Source organism: Perna viridis, chromosome 8, assembly GCF_037379345.1.
Source record: "Perna viridis isolate PV_CMFRI_1.1 ecotype Kerala chromosome 8, ASM3737934v1, whole genome shotgun sequence".
NCBI lineage: Eukaryota > Metazoa > Mollusca > Bivalvia > Mytilida > Mytilidae > Perna > Perna viridis.
Window position 1 is genome coordinate 1088257 of NC_142452.1, and position 20100 is coordinate 1108356.

A 20100-nucleotide genomic window follows, 5' to 3' on the forward strand; every position below is an offset into this window, starting at 1 on the left:
ACGTCATTCTCTATACTTTTTGTGTCTCTATGACTTTTCATATTTTGGTAATACCCAGACATATAGTTAGAGGCACATGATTAAAAGAAAATAATGTATACTAACAACCATGAGTGACATCGCGGTGGGTTAAATTGTCTCTGACATATTCGCCATATCCATTCTTCTTATACTAGTATTGACTGGAATGAAAAAATATCCAAAGAAAGATTTTTTTAAATAAGCTTGAAGTAATAAAATCAAAATTTAAATAAAATTTTAAAAGACACAGTATGACTGACACATATGGTCCCTTCATACTCTTGGATTTTTTTTTATATATCTTCCAAACCTTTATCCGTTGAACATTCTGTGTCACATCTTGGTAATATGACAGTTTTAATAAGATTAAAAGTCTACAGTTTTCTGTTTTTATAAACTTAATTGCTTTAAGAGTAATTTACTGACACTGTCATTTTCTGTAAATATTTTGGTGATTAGTCTTCAATTACTTTCTGTTAAATGCGCTAACGTAATTTTTGCGCGAGTATCAATTTGAAACAACTTAATTTCAGAAGCAATCATCTAATAGACCAACATTTGTAATGTGACTGTGACTTCATCAACCTTTTTAATGATAAACTCGTTAAATGTTGAAACTAAAAATGAATTACGTTATTTAAATAACTAATTTGGCCAACCACTGTTTTGGATAAATTTATATTTAAAAAAATCCATGGCTGTTAAGCATTTTGTCTTACTTTAATATTTTGAGTAATTGTAAAGCTTTATAAAACAAATAATGTTTAAGTCACTTTCTAGTGATATTCAAATTACATGGTTTCAGGGTTTCATAAATTTTGATTCATAACAAATTACTCTTTTTTATACTGTAATTCTATTTCCAGCCTTCCGAGAATAAATATATCTACTATACGATACAAATAAATTACAAATGTGGAGAATAAATCAAACTATAAACCGTTTAAAAATATATCATGGAGAGTATACAGGGATAAAAATATAAAAGTTAAACGCGAAAATATATAAAGATGAAAAAATGAAATAAAAGTCACCCAAACTTGCTGCTACCAATTTAATCAAAGGGAAGAGTTTTCAACGATTAATGTGTAAATATTTAAATTTCGGAAACCCAGAAAGTAAAAGAAAATATTAACTTCCAAGTTTGAAAAAATGGTTTTGGTTAAATTGCCAATAATGTACATTAATGGTTTACATGATGAATTCTAGAGAATACATATAGAGAATTATTTAGATATACATTGTTTCCTAAGTTTTTAACATGCATGTTGGCAAAAACAATCCAAAGCATCTAAAACAAAGGACAGATACATTTGTTAAAAAGTTGATTTTTTGAGCAATTTATTTAAACATTTTTGTTTTTGCTTCTAGACTTAATAAAAGTATATTACACCTGTTAAATCAATATACAATAACATACATGTGATGAATTTATTTGACAAAAATTCAAGACGGATGAGGAATCATGGCCATCGTCTCTATACATCACCTAAGATGCATGATGCCTCCATAGATGGTGATGGTCTTCTTCCTTTCATACAAAAATCTCTTGGACTTCATCACATTCGAGCTAAACTCTATTCTACATTTCTATCTCTGCTGCACTCCCTTCACAAAACAAGTCTTGACACTCTTGTTTCTGAACCTACCTCATCATTATACAGACTTATTGCCATCATTTCGCATATTGGTTTCCAGGGACTCTTAAAACCAGTTTGTGTTAAAGGTCAAAATGAAGAAAAATGATCATTTCTTCTACTACTTTTAGTCAATGAAGGTATAGATACAGATAATTTGACTAACATCCTCCATTACAAAAACCTCACGAACAGAACTCTCCCGTATTTTAAAGACAAAAATCAAAACCGATTATTTCATATATTCCTTAACCTAGTGCATCAAATTTTCTTTATATAAAAGGCTATTACAGAACCTCTCCGTTCAAATGTGGTCTTTCCGGTCACGTCATTACGGGAGATTTAAACACCAACGAAAACGAATATCTCTGTAATGTCCTATCTGAAGGTCCCAAGTACCTTGAACCATGTTCCATAAATTTGAATTATTACTGTAAAGTTCTTATGGATACCGTAGAGGACTACGCAAGAAAATGGGTAAACGAGAACAAAATGGCATTTATTTTCTGTCAGAGTGGGTAAAGGCTGTGAGATCTTCAATTTTGAAATGTATAAAAGTTTTGTTAGTCAATGAGTGTCAGTGCTACTTAGTTTTAAAAAAACCCGATGTAGGAAAAATATTGTCTACTATACATATCCTCTTTTGGTCTCTCTACCAAAGACGGTGATTACGATCTACCGTCTATGTACTGGATTCCTAAACTCTACAAGAATCCATACAAATAATGCTACATAGCTGGATATGCAACATGTACCGTCAAACCTCTTTCAAAACTTAACTTCTATACTCAAAGCTGACAAATGGGGTCTCCAGTCCTACCACGACACTTGTTACTCCAGTAGTGGTATTAAGTCAATGTGGGTCCTAGAAATCTCGAAGGATCTTCTGGAAACCTTCAGTTCAAGATAATTATTAGAATACAATAGCATTAAAACCTTGATGAAAAGCATTATTTTCAGCTCTATTCCCCATACTCAGTTGAAATCCCAACTCAAAAACTTTACACATTGTGTACATCGTTCTTACTACAAAAAGAAGGTACACCTACATGTAGATACAAATGTGTAGTTTTTGGTACATACTTTGTAAAACAATTTCAAAGCATTTTCTAAATATACCGATGAAGATGATTTTAAAATGCTGGATTTTTATCGACAAAATGTTTGTCCAGTGTGGTGGACGCGTTTTTCAACTAACGGTCGGCATTCCAATGGGAACAATTTGTGTTCCTCTACTTGCTGACCTATTCCTTCACTTTTGTAAGGCTGACTTTATAGCTGATCTGATATTTTAAAAGAAGGATCATCGTTTAGCTTTATCCTTTAATCTTTGTTTCCGCTATATAGATGACGCATTATTGTTAAAAATCCTAGTCTCGGTGATTTTATTCATCGCATCTACTCCAACGAACTTGAGATAAAGGACACTACAGACACCGTGAAGTGAGCCTCATATCTTGACCTACACTTTAATATCGATGGTAGGGGATAACTATTGACCAAACAATACGACAAACGCACCTTCTTTTTATCGGCACCTGCGTATGCAGTTTTCAAATCACAACTCATACGTCATACGAGCTTACCGTAACTACGCAGACTTTTTGTATCGCGCTGGACTTCTTATAATTAGGTTTCTGGAACAGGGGTTATGTTGCTACAGGATTGAAGTCATCACTATAGAAGTTTTATTGTCGTCATCATGAACTCGTGGATCGTTACGGTGTATCCACCTGTACCATGAAAACTGATTTGTACAACGTGTCATAATTTTCCTTACCTCTTTTGTCTACATCGGACGACTTTTTATGAGCAACTCCGTGGGTGTTTCTAGAATGACAGAGGACAGTTACCCTACCGGTGCACCTGGTCCATGCTCTCAGTTTTTAGTGGAGTTCAAATTGCTCATTTTCTTTTGTTTCTTGGTATGTATCATTTTGGTGATTTTATGTTCTTTGTTGTGTGTGTCTGTTTTCCGTATCTGGTGTTTATCCCTTGATTACATTCTTTTGAGTTTCGCTAGAATCTGGTTGCCTTTTACTCTTTTAGATAAAGACAGGCTAAATAAATAGAAAGAAAAAAACAACAAAAAGGGACAGCATACCAATAAGCAAAATAACAAAACGAGCAACTCGGACTATGGTTTTTGAAAACCATAAACATGGCAATACCAAACGGCAATATTAATCTCGTGTGATTTTCAAATATAAGATTTGAAAAATCTTTATTTTTTAAAACATATGGTGTCTATAATAACCGCTATCGATTTCTTTATCTTGTTATGTTACTCGTTTAATTTGTTTTGTAAGATGTCAATACTTTATAATATACCAAGAAAGTAAAATGTGCAGGTTTTAATGTCATACTAATTGATGTATTTCTTCGCCAACTATTTAAGTCCTGTTCGTATAACGACCGAGATTGTGGTTCCAATTGATTTATTCTTTGATGAACTACATCACATGATTATTAATGAGAGTAATAAAAACTAAAGCATATTGCTTTATTTTTTGGTTAAGTCTACTTTAAGACAATGTAATCACGAAAAACTGTACTTAAAGTTTTTTTTCAAGACATCTTATAGATGGTCAAATAGACAAAAAAGGTCATTGGAATGATAAAAGGGAAATTTAATATTTAAGGATATTGTTTTAAATAAAAGAGAAATCAACAGAAGCATGATTTTTGCTGAAATCAAAAGAATTTGATCTAGGGAAAGACCAGAAAAGGAAAACAGACGCACAATAACTGTTTGAATCATTTAATCTCTGCTAATTTTAGTCACAATTAGTTATATTACTGAAATGGTTTAAATGATGACTTTTCATTCAGAATTGTCAACTTTCCTTTCATCTGTGGCAACATCCCTTCGGCTCCTGTGTATGGAGTGTTCATATCACAACTCATACGTTATGCCAGAGCTTGCCGAAACTACGCAGACTTTTTGTATCGCGCTAGAACTCTAACAAATAGGCTTCTGGAACAGGGTTATGTTGCTACAAGATTGAAGTCATCACTACAGAAGTTTTATGGTCGTCATCATGTACTCGTGGATCGTTATGGTGTATCCATCAGCACCATGAAAACTGATTTATTCAACGGGTCATAGTTTTCCTTTCCTCGTTTGTCTACCCCGGACTTGACTTTTTATGAGCAACTCGGCGGGTGTTTCTAGAAAAGCAGAGGACGCTTACCCTACCGGTGCATCTGGTCCATGCTCCCAGTTTTTAGTGGAGTCCGAGTTGCTCATTTAATTTTGTTACTTTGTATGTATGATTTTAGTTACTTTATGTTCTTTGTTGTTTATGTCTTTTTTCCATGCCTGGTCTTTGTCCCTGGATTACATTCTTTTGATTGCCGCTATAACCTTGGTTCCCTTGATTACTCTTTAAAATACTTTAACCTCATACTGTTTTCCAACAGACGTTTACGCTAAAGTGTGCCTGAAATGTTTTGAACAGAGGAAAACTCAAATACCTTTTATTTTCATAAAACTATGCTCAATACTAAAGAGACCTTGGGATATAAATTTTGAACATAAATAAGGGTTACGTTTAACTGTAGAGGACAGGCTCTATGTCTTTGTTATATGACTGTTGAATCCAATTAGGTATGAGAATTGCATCTCTTTGAATTTCTTAATTATCAACATAGATGAGAGGACAATGTGTCAAGATGACCCCAAACTCAAATATCAAAGTTTAACCTCCAACAATTAAATCACCCTTTTCACAGCAGAGTAGGAGTTACAGTAAATGCACTATATTGATTGTTACCTTTCTTTGTGGTAAACTTTTTATGTCCAGAACAGTCTAACATTCCTTTATCATGCTCGTAGCATCGCCGAGCTCGCTTTTTTCACAAAACATTTTCTTTTATATAGAAAATAACAAGTTGTTACAACACATCAATCATTTTACAATTACAAAAAACTAACATAATAAAACAAAAACAAATAAAAAAAGAAGGGAAATTTACTTTGCCCTGCACAGGAAGATTACTTGGTTTTCGTTTTTGTGTATAGTATATATTTCTATAACAACACACATAAGCATTTTTTTTATTTATTGATAATATTACTACAGAATAAACCATAAATCATAACTTGACCTTGAAACAAGGAAATAACCACCGTTCCAAATGTATCAGGAAAAAATATAACCCAAATGACGTCACAAAAGACACAAAATGACCGCAGTTTATTTTTGAATTAAACAAATATGATGTTACTTAGTAAGTAAATATTGTCCAAAAACTGTATTATTTACTGTTGATAGATTTTATCATCTGTTGGCATTTTTTAATCTGTTTTACGAATAAATGCAATTCATACTCCATAGAGGAGTTTATATCGGTATCATTGAAATATGACTAACTCTTTGAAGAATGTTGTTCCTTAACGTGACTTTAATTGTAATGACAACCTTTTTTTTAAAATCTTATGCAATCTTATGTAGTTGCACTTAAGTGATCATGCTTGTTTTGATAAAAACGCGATCTTTAAAGATTTTTCGATGTCTTTTACTGTACTTAGATCATGTTTTTGTTGTATAATTCATCAAGTTTTCAGCTCATTTGATCATAAGACTTAACGCTTATCAAATACACATAAAAAGCAACACGACTTTTATGGCTTCATCCGTCTTTGTCGATTCATCTTTTTAATAGATAGAAAAACAAAACATGATATATAAGAGACAACTAAGTCTCTCCAACACGCCTCTAATATGACTTAATGCACTATCTAGAAGAGAACAATCAAGAAGAACTGTTGTTAATGATGGATTTTGAAAAGGCCTTTGATTCTATTGAATGGTATTTTTTTAAAAAGCTTTGAAAAGTTTTTTTTTTAAATTTTGATCCATCTATTTGTAAATGGTTTGAAATATTCTATAGTGAAGTACAAGCTGTGTGATGAATAATGGATATTTGTCCGATTTTCTTTCAATTACTAAGAGATTGTAGGCAAGAAGACCCATTGTCTCCTGATCTTTTTATAATAGGTGTAGAATTATTATCTATGAAGATAAAATCAAATCCCAAGGGGAGGGGGGTCTTAGAAGAAAATACAGAATCTTTAATCAGTTAATATGCTGATGACACATTTCACATTTCTTATGCTAGATGGAAGTGAAACTTCTTTGAATAAATCACTTGACTGTTTTGATCATTTTAGTGATGTGTCTGGTTTAAGGATGAACACATCCAAAACTCGTGTTGTTTGGGTGGGAAGCATGAGGTATTCAAATTTAAAACTTTGCCCAGATGAAAACCTGAATTGGTCTCTTTCAGATTTCAAATTGTTGGGAATTGATTTTTCACTAGATTTGGAGAGTATGACTGAACTAAACTATGGAAAGAAAATAAAGGTATTAGCAAGTATATTAAAAAGTTGTAAAGTCCCTTGCACTTCCTAAATGAGTACATCTGTGAAATGCTTTACCCAACATTTTCCACCCTTTTGCCCAAATGCAACAAAATCTAGGATATGCCAACTTTTTACGATATTATAGTCTATTTGCAAATATTCATAAATAATGAAAAAAAAACCAATAAAAAACCGTCAGTGTAACTATGATAGTATTGTATTAGCTACACACCAATTTGTAGAGGAATTAATGGTATGTTACAAACCCAAATTTGTGTACAATAATTTAATCAATAAGATTGCGAATTTACCTTTACAAAAAAATTTGAAATAGGAAAAATGTTTAGATATTGAAATAGTTGTATGGTCCGAATATTTTGATTCCTATCTAGTATACAACTTTCAGTATAAATTTTTACATAGAATTATTCCGACAAACAGTTTTTGCATGAAATAAAAATTAAGGATTCCAAGTTAAGTACCTTCTGTAAAACTGATGAGGAAAACAGTAGAACATTTATTTTATAGCTGTAGAGTGACTCATCAGTTCTGAAAATGCTTTCATAATAAGATTAAGTTATTTTTTGTGAATTGTATTTTTGATGAAGTTGACATTCTCTTTGGTTATATCCTGACTATGATAGAAACAGATAAAAACAGTTCACTATGATAAGAGATTTTCTTTCAATGAAACGTTTCCTTTTGTAGCATCTTTATGTACAGAAAGAAAGAAAAATCAAAGAAGAATATATAGGACGACTTTTCTTTCCCTGGTTTTAATTACCAATTGAATCAGACCATAAATGTACAGCTTAACACAGACGTTATTTACTTGATCACAAATATATAACAAACTCACGATTTTCACATGACACGACCCCCTTCAATCAAAATAACAGAACAAAAGGTTTATTATCACATTTGTTTTTCATGCAGTGTTTTTCATTTTCTTGGATTGTTTACTTATTCATTCCAATACATTTTTATTCAACCATGTGCATGTATCATTAACTCAGAACGAAAGATGCATGCGTTAAAGTTTTACTAGCGTTTAACTAACTTCCATATTAAAAGTTAACCAATCACAAACTATAATACTTCATGAATGACCGAAGCAACAATCATTTATAATGCAGAATAGAAAATGTATAAAATCTTTAATGTAAAACTAATGTAATTGACAAATTCAGAATGAAATGGACGATAATGCGACAATGAATGATAATTTTGTAGAACCATAGACTTACTCCGTTTTTTTCTTCTATCGGTTGATGTTTATTTTTCAATTTCCAGTAAAACACATACATTCTTACTTAGAATTTTCAAACAAAAAATATCACATCACAGAGTCATGTTCAACCGTGTTATGATTCTTCAATTTTCGCCAACATAATCGGTTAGCGATTGATATATTGGAGTTTTTTTTATATTTAACCTGGGAAGGCTACTCCAGGTCCCATTGCAGGAAACCCAGGTCGTCCTGTTTGCCCGGGGAATCGAGATTGACCAGGGTTAAACCCTGCCATACCAGGCTGCCCTGCTTGCCCAGGTACTCTTGTTTGAGGTCCACCAAGGTTGGCTGCCCCTGTTTGTCCAGCTGTTCCTGCCTGACTTGGTTGACCTTGGGCTGCTGTTTGACCTGTAAACGCTGATTGCCCGGGTTGGCCGACAAAGGTTGACTGTCCAGCTTGTGCAAAACCTGACTGACCGGTTTGACTAGGGAAACCTGACGCTGTCTGTCCTTGAACTGTACCCATTCCTTGGGTTTGCTGGTTCTGCCGACTCATTTGGGCAATTTGTTGTTGCCTGATTCGGTTCATTCTTTCCATTTCTTGAATACGCATTTGTTCAATTTGCCGTGCACGCTCCATTTGTCTTTCCTGTTCAAGGACCATCTGCCGACGGATGTTTGTTATGTTTCTGAGCAGATCTTGTTTGTAACTTGTATACTGAAAAGACAATAGAAATGTTTGAGCAGGTTTTGACTACTGAGGAAAAAATCAAACATAATTTTTATTTTTAACTACATACATAAACAAAGAGTAACAGCATAAGCAATATTCACCAATTCGATACCCCACTTCCCCACTTGATAACATGGAAATTTGTAACACAAATTGATTCAGTTGATAATTATAATAAGAAGTATGGGAATTTGTGTTCCCATATTTATCAATTAGAAAGTCCATGTTTTATTACATGCAACCCCCGAATTGATTTGGGATCAATTTCTTAAAAAGGAGGTACACAATAGGATTGTTGAATAAAATTTCTGTTTAAGTTTGATCGAATTCTATACAATGGTGAAGGGTAACAAAGAAGAGATGAGTATCCCCTTGCATAACGGGAGGAAGGACGAACACTCGTATCCCCACTAAAACATGAACAACGTTTCAGTAGTCAAGAAATGATATGCAGGGAACAATGAGTTGGTTTTACCTTTATCAAGTATAATTAATTTACAAGTACAGCATTGCCCACGGACAAAGTATTTAGCAATACAAACAAACTGTAGAAAAAAACATTTTTCAAGAGAACACCTTTACAATTTAAAAAAAGAAAACACTACTTGATCAAAATGAAGTTTAAACGATATTTAGATGTTAATTAGTTTTATGATTGTGATATGTCACAGATATTTTTTATATGATTTGAAGTATATGCTACACGTTATATTTTGTGTTAAAATCATCAACGGTTTAAAATGTTAATAGTTTGTAATATAACAAATCTTACAACTAATGGCATCGTAGCTTCAACACCAACTGCAGTTTGTTCTCTTCCGTCTCTTGTGTATTTTACCCTGTGAAAATAAAACAAATTCTATTATCGTAATGAATTAAATTTTTGAAAATGCGGTAAATTGTTATCATTTCTTAATTGTTAAACAAAAGAACATTTTCTAGAACGAAAGGAGGCACAACAGAATATATCATTTTATACATGTGTTGTTGGATCAGAGACGCTGTAGAAAGTAAATAATATTGACGACAACCAAATAGACAGATAATTCTCATTGAAACTAAAAAGCTGTGTAAAAAACGAAAACTACCATTAACTAATATTTACTTGTACAGCCAAGTATACTCTAGTTTTCGTTTTCATTTCTTATATTTTCAATAAAGTCAATGACACAAGATGGCGTAGCAGCTATTTTAGTCGACATAGTTTACTCACTGTGTTCTCATTTTGAAGTCTTCGTGTTCAACCGTTGATACATCTGTAACAGGAGCAATATTATGCCAAGTTTGTGAGTTAGGTGTTTTAACTTGAGGTATTAAGCCGGGATATGACGTGTCAACACGTAAAATGTCCTTTGAGGCACCGTTAACGTTGCCTCTAACTTTCCTGTGTAATACAAAAAATACCAATCTTATATATATCTATATCTATGGATATATAGTGCTAATTTTGGTAACACGTGTTTCAAGGACTAACCTCTCATTAGCAGCGTTATAACCAAAGAAATTGGAAGTTCTGAATCCGAACTTGAATACTTGAATTGTTTACAAGAAGTACTTAAAACCAAAATTATCGAAGTAGGAAGCCAAATCCATCACCGGAAGGTTCTACCATATACAGTACTAGGAATAAAACTTCTGCGTATTAGGTATTTTGAAAATTTAAATACTGCAAAGATGACCTTGGTTCACAAGCAGTGGCATCGACTCCGTGGTTGTAAAATACAAAAATAACAATAATTTCCTTATCGTATGAGTATTATATTATGACATATTAAATTCAACTTTTGATGAAATTATATAACAATTTTTAAAATGAATAATTTTGATCAAATGTTCTTTTTAAATGTACCTTTGAAATATCTATGCGTCTACCAATCATTCTGATACAATGTTTGCACAGATAAGTCGTAAATTTTAATTGAACAGGGAGTTCGTATTTAATAAATGACTTGTCTCCATAACTGCACAATTTAACAATTATATGGAACTATCATCAGTAATTACTCACCTAGCTCCTGGGGGCAAAATATTTGGCATAATTTTAACTACATTTATCATACGAGGATATTCCTTATTTCCAATGACACTGGCGACACGTGTCCAGTCTCTATCTCTAGCAGCTAGGTCGGGTACTTGTATGTTAATCTGTGGTCCGGTCATAGGATTAAACTGGACTGGATGAACTTTATATGTGTCCTCCCATCCTGCTCTGTGCCATGCCCTCTCGGAAAACGGAATTATTCTTGGTGCCAACAATTTAAATAAAGTTTCTTCATCTTTTATATGCCTGGTACTGAGAGTTGCCTGTATCCCTGTCAATGATAACAGTGCCTAAGTAATACACTTCCTCATCTTTACATTGTTTAAGTCAATTTCAATATAGAGATGTTTAAAACTAATTCTTTGACTTTTCTATTAACAATGGTATAATGTTATTTTTGTGGGTTTTTTTTGTTTTCGTTTTTGTGAATAAACTCACAACCATTGAATCGGTAAATAACTATTTTGTTTTTAATATCGTATTTTAGCTAAACGTATACACATCAATTCATTAATGCAATTTCTAAAACATAAACGTAAACGGAACTTTAATGGCAAAATATGAAACTGTCAAAACAAAGTTTACCAAAAAACAATGAAGTAACTAAGCAGTTTAATCTTCGCCATTATAATACAACAACTTAGAAATTCGTGTTCTCACCTATAATATTTTTTCTGTTGGTAAGCTCGAGACAGTTGTTGACGTCGGCACAACCGTAGGACCCTTGGTCATCAAGTTGATAGTTACAACAAAGATTTTCTGGCAGGAAATTAAAGATTCTTGTGGCATTTATATATCTACGTCTAGTACTATAATCTCCTGGTATGTTTGGGTTGGGTTCTGGTGCATAATCCAGGCTGAAGTAATCGTCAGGCTGGAGAATCACCTATCAAAGAACATTTTTTTTAAACATTAACAGAATTGTAATAACGTAAGGTTCTTTATCTTTTATCGTTGTTTAGCCATATCTGTAATATCATTAGTTTTTTTTTTAATTTCAATAATTTATGTTGTCATCTGTAAATTTTAATTTGTATGTTCCAAACTGTATTTACCTTATAATCGTTGTCCGCCATGTGCTGAGCTCTATGACCTTGAGGCAGTTGATCAAATGTTTTAGACACGCTGATGACGTCAAACATGCTGTTCGCCTTCGGGAAACGATTTCTATTGAAAGGAGTCATGAATGGTCGGACTCTCTCAAAACCTAAAATGGACGGCCAAGCAATGAAAAATTCATCCAGTGCAATCATCTTAACACCTTCCTTTTCTGCTGCTTCTCCAAGTGCCATACTGTAGTTGACCTTTAATTCAAGATATAGGTCTTCTTTTTCAAGTGGTAGAAGTGCCCTACAGTGGGTTGAAGTTAACCAAGCTACAGGTGGGGTGTCATCTCCACCTACGTGTATGTGTCTGAGAGTTGCATCAGCGCTTCGGTGGTATTGTTTTAGAGCATGTAGAATAACTCTGAAAAATTGGACTGTAGAGTTGTTTGGTAAACATGGATTTACATTGGAATCAGAAAACATGGTCGGGCTCATGTATTGTACCTGGTCGTCTGGATCCTGTAACATCAGCTGAGCATTTCCGGTATTACGATAGTTTACGCTCATAGACTTCAGAGCGGCTCTTGCTTTTCCTGCCATATTGATTTGCGGTATTATTTCAATATTTCTTATTTTGGCAAACCGTAAAAGATCCTCGTACTGTTGTCGTGTAAGATATCCTCCGTCACTACCATCAGGAGCTGATCCAAGTTGAGAAAATAAGCAATTTGTTTCTGTAGGATCGTGGCATCGTTTTGATCCAATCTAAAAATAATTTTCTATAATTCAAATAGGACTTTTTGGTTATTTCTTAAAAGTTAATTACTTTACATTATCACTGGTATCAAAATGAATCAAAATTAAATACATTTTGTTTCCAAAAAAAAAAAAAGAAAAAAATATATATATATAAAAATAAATAAAAATACAAACAGTTCAATATTAACTTCTGTCGGTTAATGGTTCGTTAATTAACCAATATTGTTCAAAACGTATTTTTGATTAAGCTTTTGTTTCTTCCTGTCGTTTTTTTGTCATCTATGATATTAATAATTAAAAATTCTTAAAAATTTGAACTCATGAAATTTGTGCATTACTATAATGAAATGAACATCGGTTTTTGTAATTATATCAGTGATAACTTACGGTAGTAAGTTCTGGTATGTTTGGAATCTCGATTCTCCAACCATTTTCAGCTGCAAGAACTAACACAAGTTTGTTTAGTTTGTATAGAGCCATCAAATTGATGACTTTTTTGATAGTTTCTGGTCCAAAGTAGTTGTCAGATATATCTAACTGTAGACCTCTGTACCGTAGTCTTGGTAAATCTTCTATTGTCATATTTCTGATGGTTCTACTTCCGGCCAGTAGACTACGTAAACTGTGTATACCATTAATTATACCCTCTTCAGAATAACCATTAATCACTATTCTGTTAAATTGTCCATTGATTTGGAGGGTATACATCTCTGGATTGTAGTTTGAACTGGGTGGCGCCGATTTCCAAATTTGAATTGTTTTAGCTGTACGGTTGCCAAAGTCTCCATAATTAAGATTCAGACCAACTTCCTGCCGAATGCTCTCTGTAACACAATGTATAAAATTGGTATGCCATACCCAACATGATTGTGCTTGGTATTAACTATGATCCATTTTACTTTTTATCGGTAGAATACAATTGTTTTTTTTTACATTTTGTCTTAAAGTTATGGTTATGCTTTATAGCTATTTATTAAATGAATATAAACTTAATTTATATCTTTTAAGACTAATCATTACCCCAGCCAATGTTAAATTATTCGAATGAGGAAAACAATAAAGAATGTGTGTTTTAGAGAAAAAAAGTATCTTCAGGCTAAACTTACGTTGAAGGTACTGGGCTAATGGTTTTAAAGCTGGGTTGTTATCATAATCAATATACCAGCTTTGATCTACTGTTACTGAAGATGGAGTTTCTTTATGTACACGCAGAGGCGTGGGTAAAATCTCACTTTGAGTTTGTTTTTTGGTGGAGAAGTTAAATCCTCTATATCTATCGATCGGGGATACAACGATACTGTCGAAATCATTGACAAATCTTGTATACTGTATATCTTGTCCAAAATATCCAACGAAGTCATGGTTTTTATAATCCATCGTATTTGGAATCAAATTTGTGTGAGTGTCATTTGATAAGTACCAGTTGGGGTACGTTGTATACTTGCTTACTGAGAAATCACTGGCTACGATAGGAATTACCACTTTCTCTCCCGGTTGGATTGGCCTTGCTTTAAAATTAGCATTTGGACCTGTGTATGGTTTGAAAGAGAACATACAACCCTTGCCATGGGTCACAGTAAAATTGCCTGGTAAAATCAATCCACCACCTGCATACTGTAATGTACTTATATTGAAAAACATTGGATGAATAAGTTTTTCATGACACAAGTTTAGACTCCAGCCATCAACTGGTATTGGTGTTTTTCCTATATTTTCAAGTGTTATATTGGCTAGATAAGTGGTCATAGTTGTTGGTCCTACTTGTAAAGGTATGCCATTTCTTTGGACGTCATAGCCTGCTTTAAGTGAATTAGCTATGTCACCAAGATTCGCTGCATTCGCGACCACTGAAATTCAAAACAAAATTTATTCTACATGACTCAAAACATCTTCTACAACATTGCAAAAAATGAAATTACAAATAATAATAATAATAATAATAAGAAAATGAAAAATAAACGATTATAAGAAAAAAAACTAACAAACACACACACAAAAACAAAACAAAGTCAAATTAAATTAAAAATAAAATAAACATGTTTTTTTTCAGTGATACTTACAGACAGATAACTAAATAAAGTTTGAAGGTAACTCGACACATGATTTTGATCAGGGGACTTGTATTTGAAGCAGTTGCTACGACATATGCGCTGTATATTACAAGTTTGTACTAGGTTTATAATTATTTGTCGGTGTTGTTTTTCCTTGACTTGACATATCTTTAAAGTCTGCATAGTGATGTGAGACTGTTCGAATGAAACAAAAATATCAATATCGTTTGATTACCAATAAACCATTTGTAGATACAGTAGGATATGAGTTTAAATTAGGCACCTTTTCTTTTTCATTTGTTCTATTCGATTATGCATTTGTCAGTCATACCTAATGACCGGAAACCATGTTTTTTTGTAAAATATATTACAAATATAACCTGAGGGTAAAGAGCGTATCTCCACTAAATGTAACATGATTAATAAATCAATTAACATGGTATAATAGTTTGTTGAATCAGCATTATCTTTCACCAAGGTTACACATTTGTTTGTCTTTTTTGACAAGTCTTATTAATTCAAGTCGGTTATAAGTCATTATTTGAATAACTTCCTCAGAAGACGTCTATAAAAGGAATACAGTGAAATTTGTAGTAGATTTTCATTTTCTTAAGAAAAACTTTGTTTATTAAAATAAAACAATAAAAATATGGATAGTAACATTTGGACATGCATGAAAGGCAATAATAAATAAAGTCGAAGCACTAAGTCAATATTCTAATTGAAATAAATGAGAAACTCCTGTTTTAAAATTTTCGTAGCTTAAAAAAACATTTTTTTATGTTTAAATGACGAGGTAAAGAACAACCATGTTGTACACCAACTTCTATACTTTTCTTCATACTGCATCTATCAACTTCGTTATTATATCGGAAAACTATTTTTTTAGATAAAAGTTCAATTTCTAATTTTTTTGCTTACCTGATGTTAAAATAAGAATAAAACAAAGGTTCTTAAGTTTTCTGTGTAGTCCCATTATCGTTCCATATATAAAGTGAGGTATAATTGTACAATATGTATTTAAATACAAGACCAAAAGTTGTACCGCCCTATCATTTTTTCCCTTTACATCAATCCTAATACACTTTCCTTTATGTCAAACATCAATTTTCACGATCGTTTACGGGCTATTGACTATGTCGTATGTCCGTTAAGTTGACGCATGAACTCTCATTCGTCTCGTCACATGCTGTGTGATTGAGTACTCGTTTCCCCTTAGACCTTTGTGCCTATCAGTTAAAACTGCGTAAAACCAGAAGATTTACATGTGTTTGTTCTGCAATAATAATAAAAGTATAGTATTATACGCCTTTAGTGCGGAATATTTTTGAAATTTTACTTTTAGCAATAAAATCCTTTGGTCAAAGTTTAAATATTATTGTAAACATACTTCCCTCATTTGATTACATTACCACATCAAAACAATAATAAAGTATCGCTTTATAACATGAATAAGAATATGCAAGGAAGTTTTAAAATATTGTGATCGGTATAAATAATGAATATTATTCATTCAATTTTCATCACAAATAATGGATTTTTTACTTTACCTATCTACACATGTAAATAATGCAAGAGTAGTACTAAGTGAACGTAAAAAGAAGATATAACTCACAGGTACAAATCTAGATCTTCAATTTTAACACAAAATAAACGTACATTACAAAATTACAAAAGAACCATAAAGTACACTTAAGTAATGAACAACTTAATATCACGGACGACTCCATGTGCTCCAGAAAAGAGAGCAGTTCCTGCTTCTAACAAGATTTCAGTCATGTTGTTCATTAACAACAAATATGTGACAGTTGAATGTCCTTCGTCCAAAAGGTCAATATTATGGTTGTTGCTTCCATATTTTGAAACTGAGTGGACCAGTACTATATCTATAATTAATGTAATTGATATTATTTGAGATACCACTTCCATCAAATACAAATACTTCATATGTATTTTATAGATAATATACAACATTATATCTTAAATTACAGTTTATGCATGTGTGAACAAAGTAATTGTAAAAGTCTTCCGTACGACCATCTTTTTAAGATTAAGATAAACTTTTGGCTTCCTTAATCAAACAAACAAGGTTATTAATACAGGCTTATTCAATAAAGAGGTTTTAAGACGTCTTTCCAGAAACTAACACTGTATTGTATGAGAACTTTTTGCCCTTCTGTGTGCTCTAAAACAAATCCATTGAATTTGTTACAATGACACTACGTTTTTAATGTTTCTTGTTTAAATTATTGTTTTTTTTTTTTGGGGGGGGGGGGAAACGGGCATCAGACCATATTTCTTTAATTTTGAGCTATAGCTACAGTAAACCATGCACTTGATGTCCAGTTTAAGTTGGCATTAGGTATGTATATCTCAATGTTCAAACGCATCATGAATTTATTTTCAATGGTAATCAAATGATGTATACATAGAGTAGTAGAGATATAGAAAGATAGAATTAAAAGGGAAAAAACACAGTTGAGAAACGATTGGTTAAAAAATAGATTTCAAATAAAACACAATATTGAATGTACAACTCATTGTCACATGATCATAAATCACCATTCTTCCTACAGCTAAAGCCAATTAGACAGGAAAGCAGGTGATTTATGTAACTACAGAGTGACTTTGGTGCAAACCAACATGTCAGTGTGGTTAGCGTAAAAACCAACACGATATTTGTAACAACACCAAACCTTATTGTCAAATTTGGTTGATAACTTTAAAACAAAGTAACTTTTAAAACTTTCCTTCATCAAGATCATGTGCTTAGATTGATAACTAGGAACAAATGTAGAACATGTTTACGTCATGTGACTGATATGTCGTATCAAAATAAATTGTCTAACAATATACCGTAGACTCTGTTTAATCTGACTCGAACCTAATATACAATGTAAAAATCTATTTTATACTTTGTAATTACCATTTGATTCCAAAGCATCAAAATTGCTCCTTCATATGACATTTTCATATCTCGCGCATTATTTCAGTTTGTTCTGTTCTTGCAAATGTTGGAATAGGGTTATTTTAGACTGGTTATTACGTCAATGTTGTATGTCTAAACCTTTCATTCGATATCACTAACATGAAAACATATCTATTTCGGTCACATTTATATATTTTTAAGTAAGACAACTTTTGTATATACTTCTATTTTGATGTTAAAGTATTTAGTTGATTTCATTACACTGTCTTCTTGAATAACAAAGCTTTTATTCAATTTATCTATGGATAATACAACAAAAATAAATAGATATCATTAAAATCATTTTTTTAACATAGATTATTACAGGTTCATATAAATACACAGATTATTACAGCAGAGGACGCTTACCCTACCGGTGCACCTGGTCCAGGCTCCCAGTTTTTAGTGGAGTCCGAGTTGCTCATTTGCTCTTGATACTTTGTATGTATGATTTTAGTTTATTAATGTTCTTTGTTGTGTATGTCTGTTTTCCATGTCTGGTATTTGTTCCTGAATAACATTCTTTTGATTACCACTATAACCTTGTTCCCTTGATTACTCTTTCATATGAATACACAGATTATTACAGGTTCATATAAATATTTTGAACATAAATAATATACCAATGAGCAAATACGGTTCTCCAATATATTATCAACATTTATGATGTTTTCTTTCTTACAAAGATCTTAATACAAACTTTTATATAGAAGAATAATCATTATCATAAGGCCATTCAGATTGCAAAATGTGCCCGTTTTGAGTTGGACAAATGAAAAAAAATCATATGATGTATATTTCTGGAAACGCGACATTATTATTTTGGACGAAATTTATGTTTTAACATAGTTGTAAGGGTGACTTTTTCTACAGAAAAGAGGCTGTATATGAGTTTTATTTCTTTTTAAATGCCAAAATATACCTTTAAAAAAAAAATACCTTTCCAGAAAAAAGAGGTTTTATATGTATTTTACTGTTATTTCATGATGTATATTTTCCTTCAATTGTTCTCAACCATATCACACATTATTTAGTATGTTGTTTTGTAGACACACGTTGTTGATGCTTAATTTAAATCTGCAATTGCTGTTTTGTGTTACAAGTAATTGTTTTCTTGTCAAAACATTTTCACCCCTTGATAAATTGAATTGAATAAATCACTTATTTCTGAGTTCTTGAATTCATATGATATTATTAAGATATTCTCATAAACTCTTGTTGTGATGTTGTTTGCCTGGAGACACAGTGTTGACTACATTATAAGAAGAATGTTTTTTTTTATTAAACAAGGAAATAACAGGTTTTAGGTTAGTTTCGTCCATTCATTTAAAAAAACTGTGGTTATCACTCTTATGATGTACATTTGTATATCTGTGGGTTTCTAATACAAAAAAAAAACCAAAAAAAAAAAAAAAAAACCAAAACACAAACTTCGAGTTATCATTGTGGATGTGTCTTAGTTATGGGACTTTGTAAATGTCTCACCACCTTGTTAAATATTGCACAATCCAGAGAAGTAATTTTGGTTTTGAAATTTAAACGTTTCCTCGAAATGTCTGCTGTAATGTTCCTATGAACTTTACAAATCTAACAATTTAATTTACCCATTCAAGACTCAAAACCCTTATTTTATTGTTTTTTAAACATTATGATTATTTAACTCGCGTTGAATTATCCTTCTTGAAGTAAACCGTGATAATATGGCTGGAACAATTTAACATACAACATATGCTATACACTGGGTAAACTGTTGATCTCTATGAACATTCTTACGTCACAAAATTAATAATTATAATTGTATAAAAACAATAAAAAAAAACAATGTCACTGGCATAGCGACTTGTCCTCTCGATATATCTTAACATTTATTTCTGTATTCTTCCTCTTTTTTATTTTGACATCAGAGGTCTGGTGCCAGCGTGCTGAAAACGTAGTTTCGACTTTGAAAATATTCGTAGTCGCTTATTCACCAAGCACGCAGCATAACTAGAGATGGAGAGACGAACAATTTGATAGAAGTCGGACTTTATTTTAAAAATGAAGTAAAATTAATTTTATTTCCCAATCATATATCGGTATATTTTTGACTGTATATTACTGGTAGATTTCCAGCCAAATACTATGAATGGGACAATACAGTACAGAAATCCGACAAAAAAGTTATTTTAATTGGTTCTTCAAGTTTATATCATATGTACAAGGACTATAATTTGTATTCAGCATGAAGAAGCGTAATGCTAAAATT

The 20100-nt window shown here is 32.1% G+C and overlaps 1 protein-coding gene across 1 annotated transcript; it reads right to left on the reverse strand.

The window, feature by feature from the left end:
• Positions 1-8166: 8166 nt before the first annotated feature.
• On the reverse strand, positions 8167-15969 carry LOC148608748 (putative beta-hexosaminidase). Its single transcript, XM_088541354.1, has 9 exons — positions 15809-15969; positions 13943-14683; positions 13224-13660; positions 12087-12842; positions 11692-11917; positions 10999-11302; positions 10204-10374; positions 9763-9829; positions 8167-8975 (listed from the first exon to the last, which is right to left on the reverse strand). The coding sequence occupies exons 1-9, from the start codon at positions 15861-15863 to the stop codon at positions 8457-8459; spliced, it is 3276 nt and encodes a 1091-aa protein (XP_088397480.1). The 5' UTR covers positions 15864-15969; the 3' UTR covers positions 8167-8456.
• Between the last annotated feature and the right edge of the window lie 4131 nt (positions 15970-20100).

Excerpts from the sequence above, each read along its gene's own strand:
- LOC148608748 (XM_088541354.1), bottom strand. The coding sequence starts at position 15,863 with ATGGGACTACACAGAAAACTTAAGAACCTTTGTTTTATTCTTATTTTA. Across the intron at positions 13,661-13,942 it reads ATTAGCCCAGTACCTTCAAC|AGAGCATTCGGCAGGAAGTT; the intron begins GTAAGTTTAGCC and ends ATTGTGTTACAG. Across the intron at positions 11,303-11,691 it reads CAACAGAAAAAATATTATAG|GGATACAGGCAACTCTCAGT; the intron begins GTGAGAACACGA and ends TATCATTGACAG.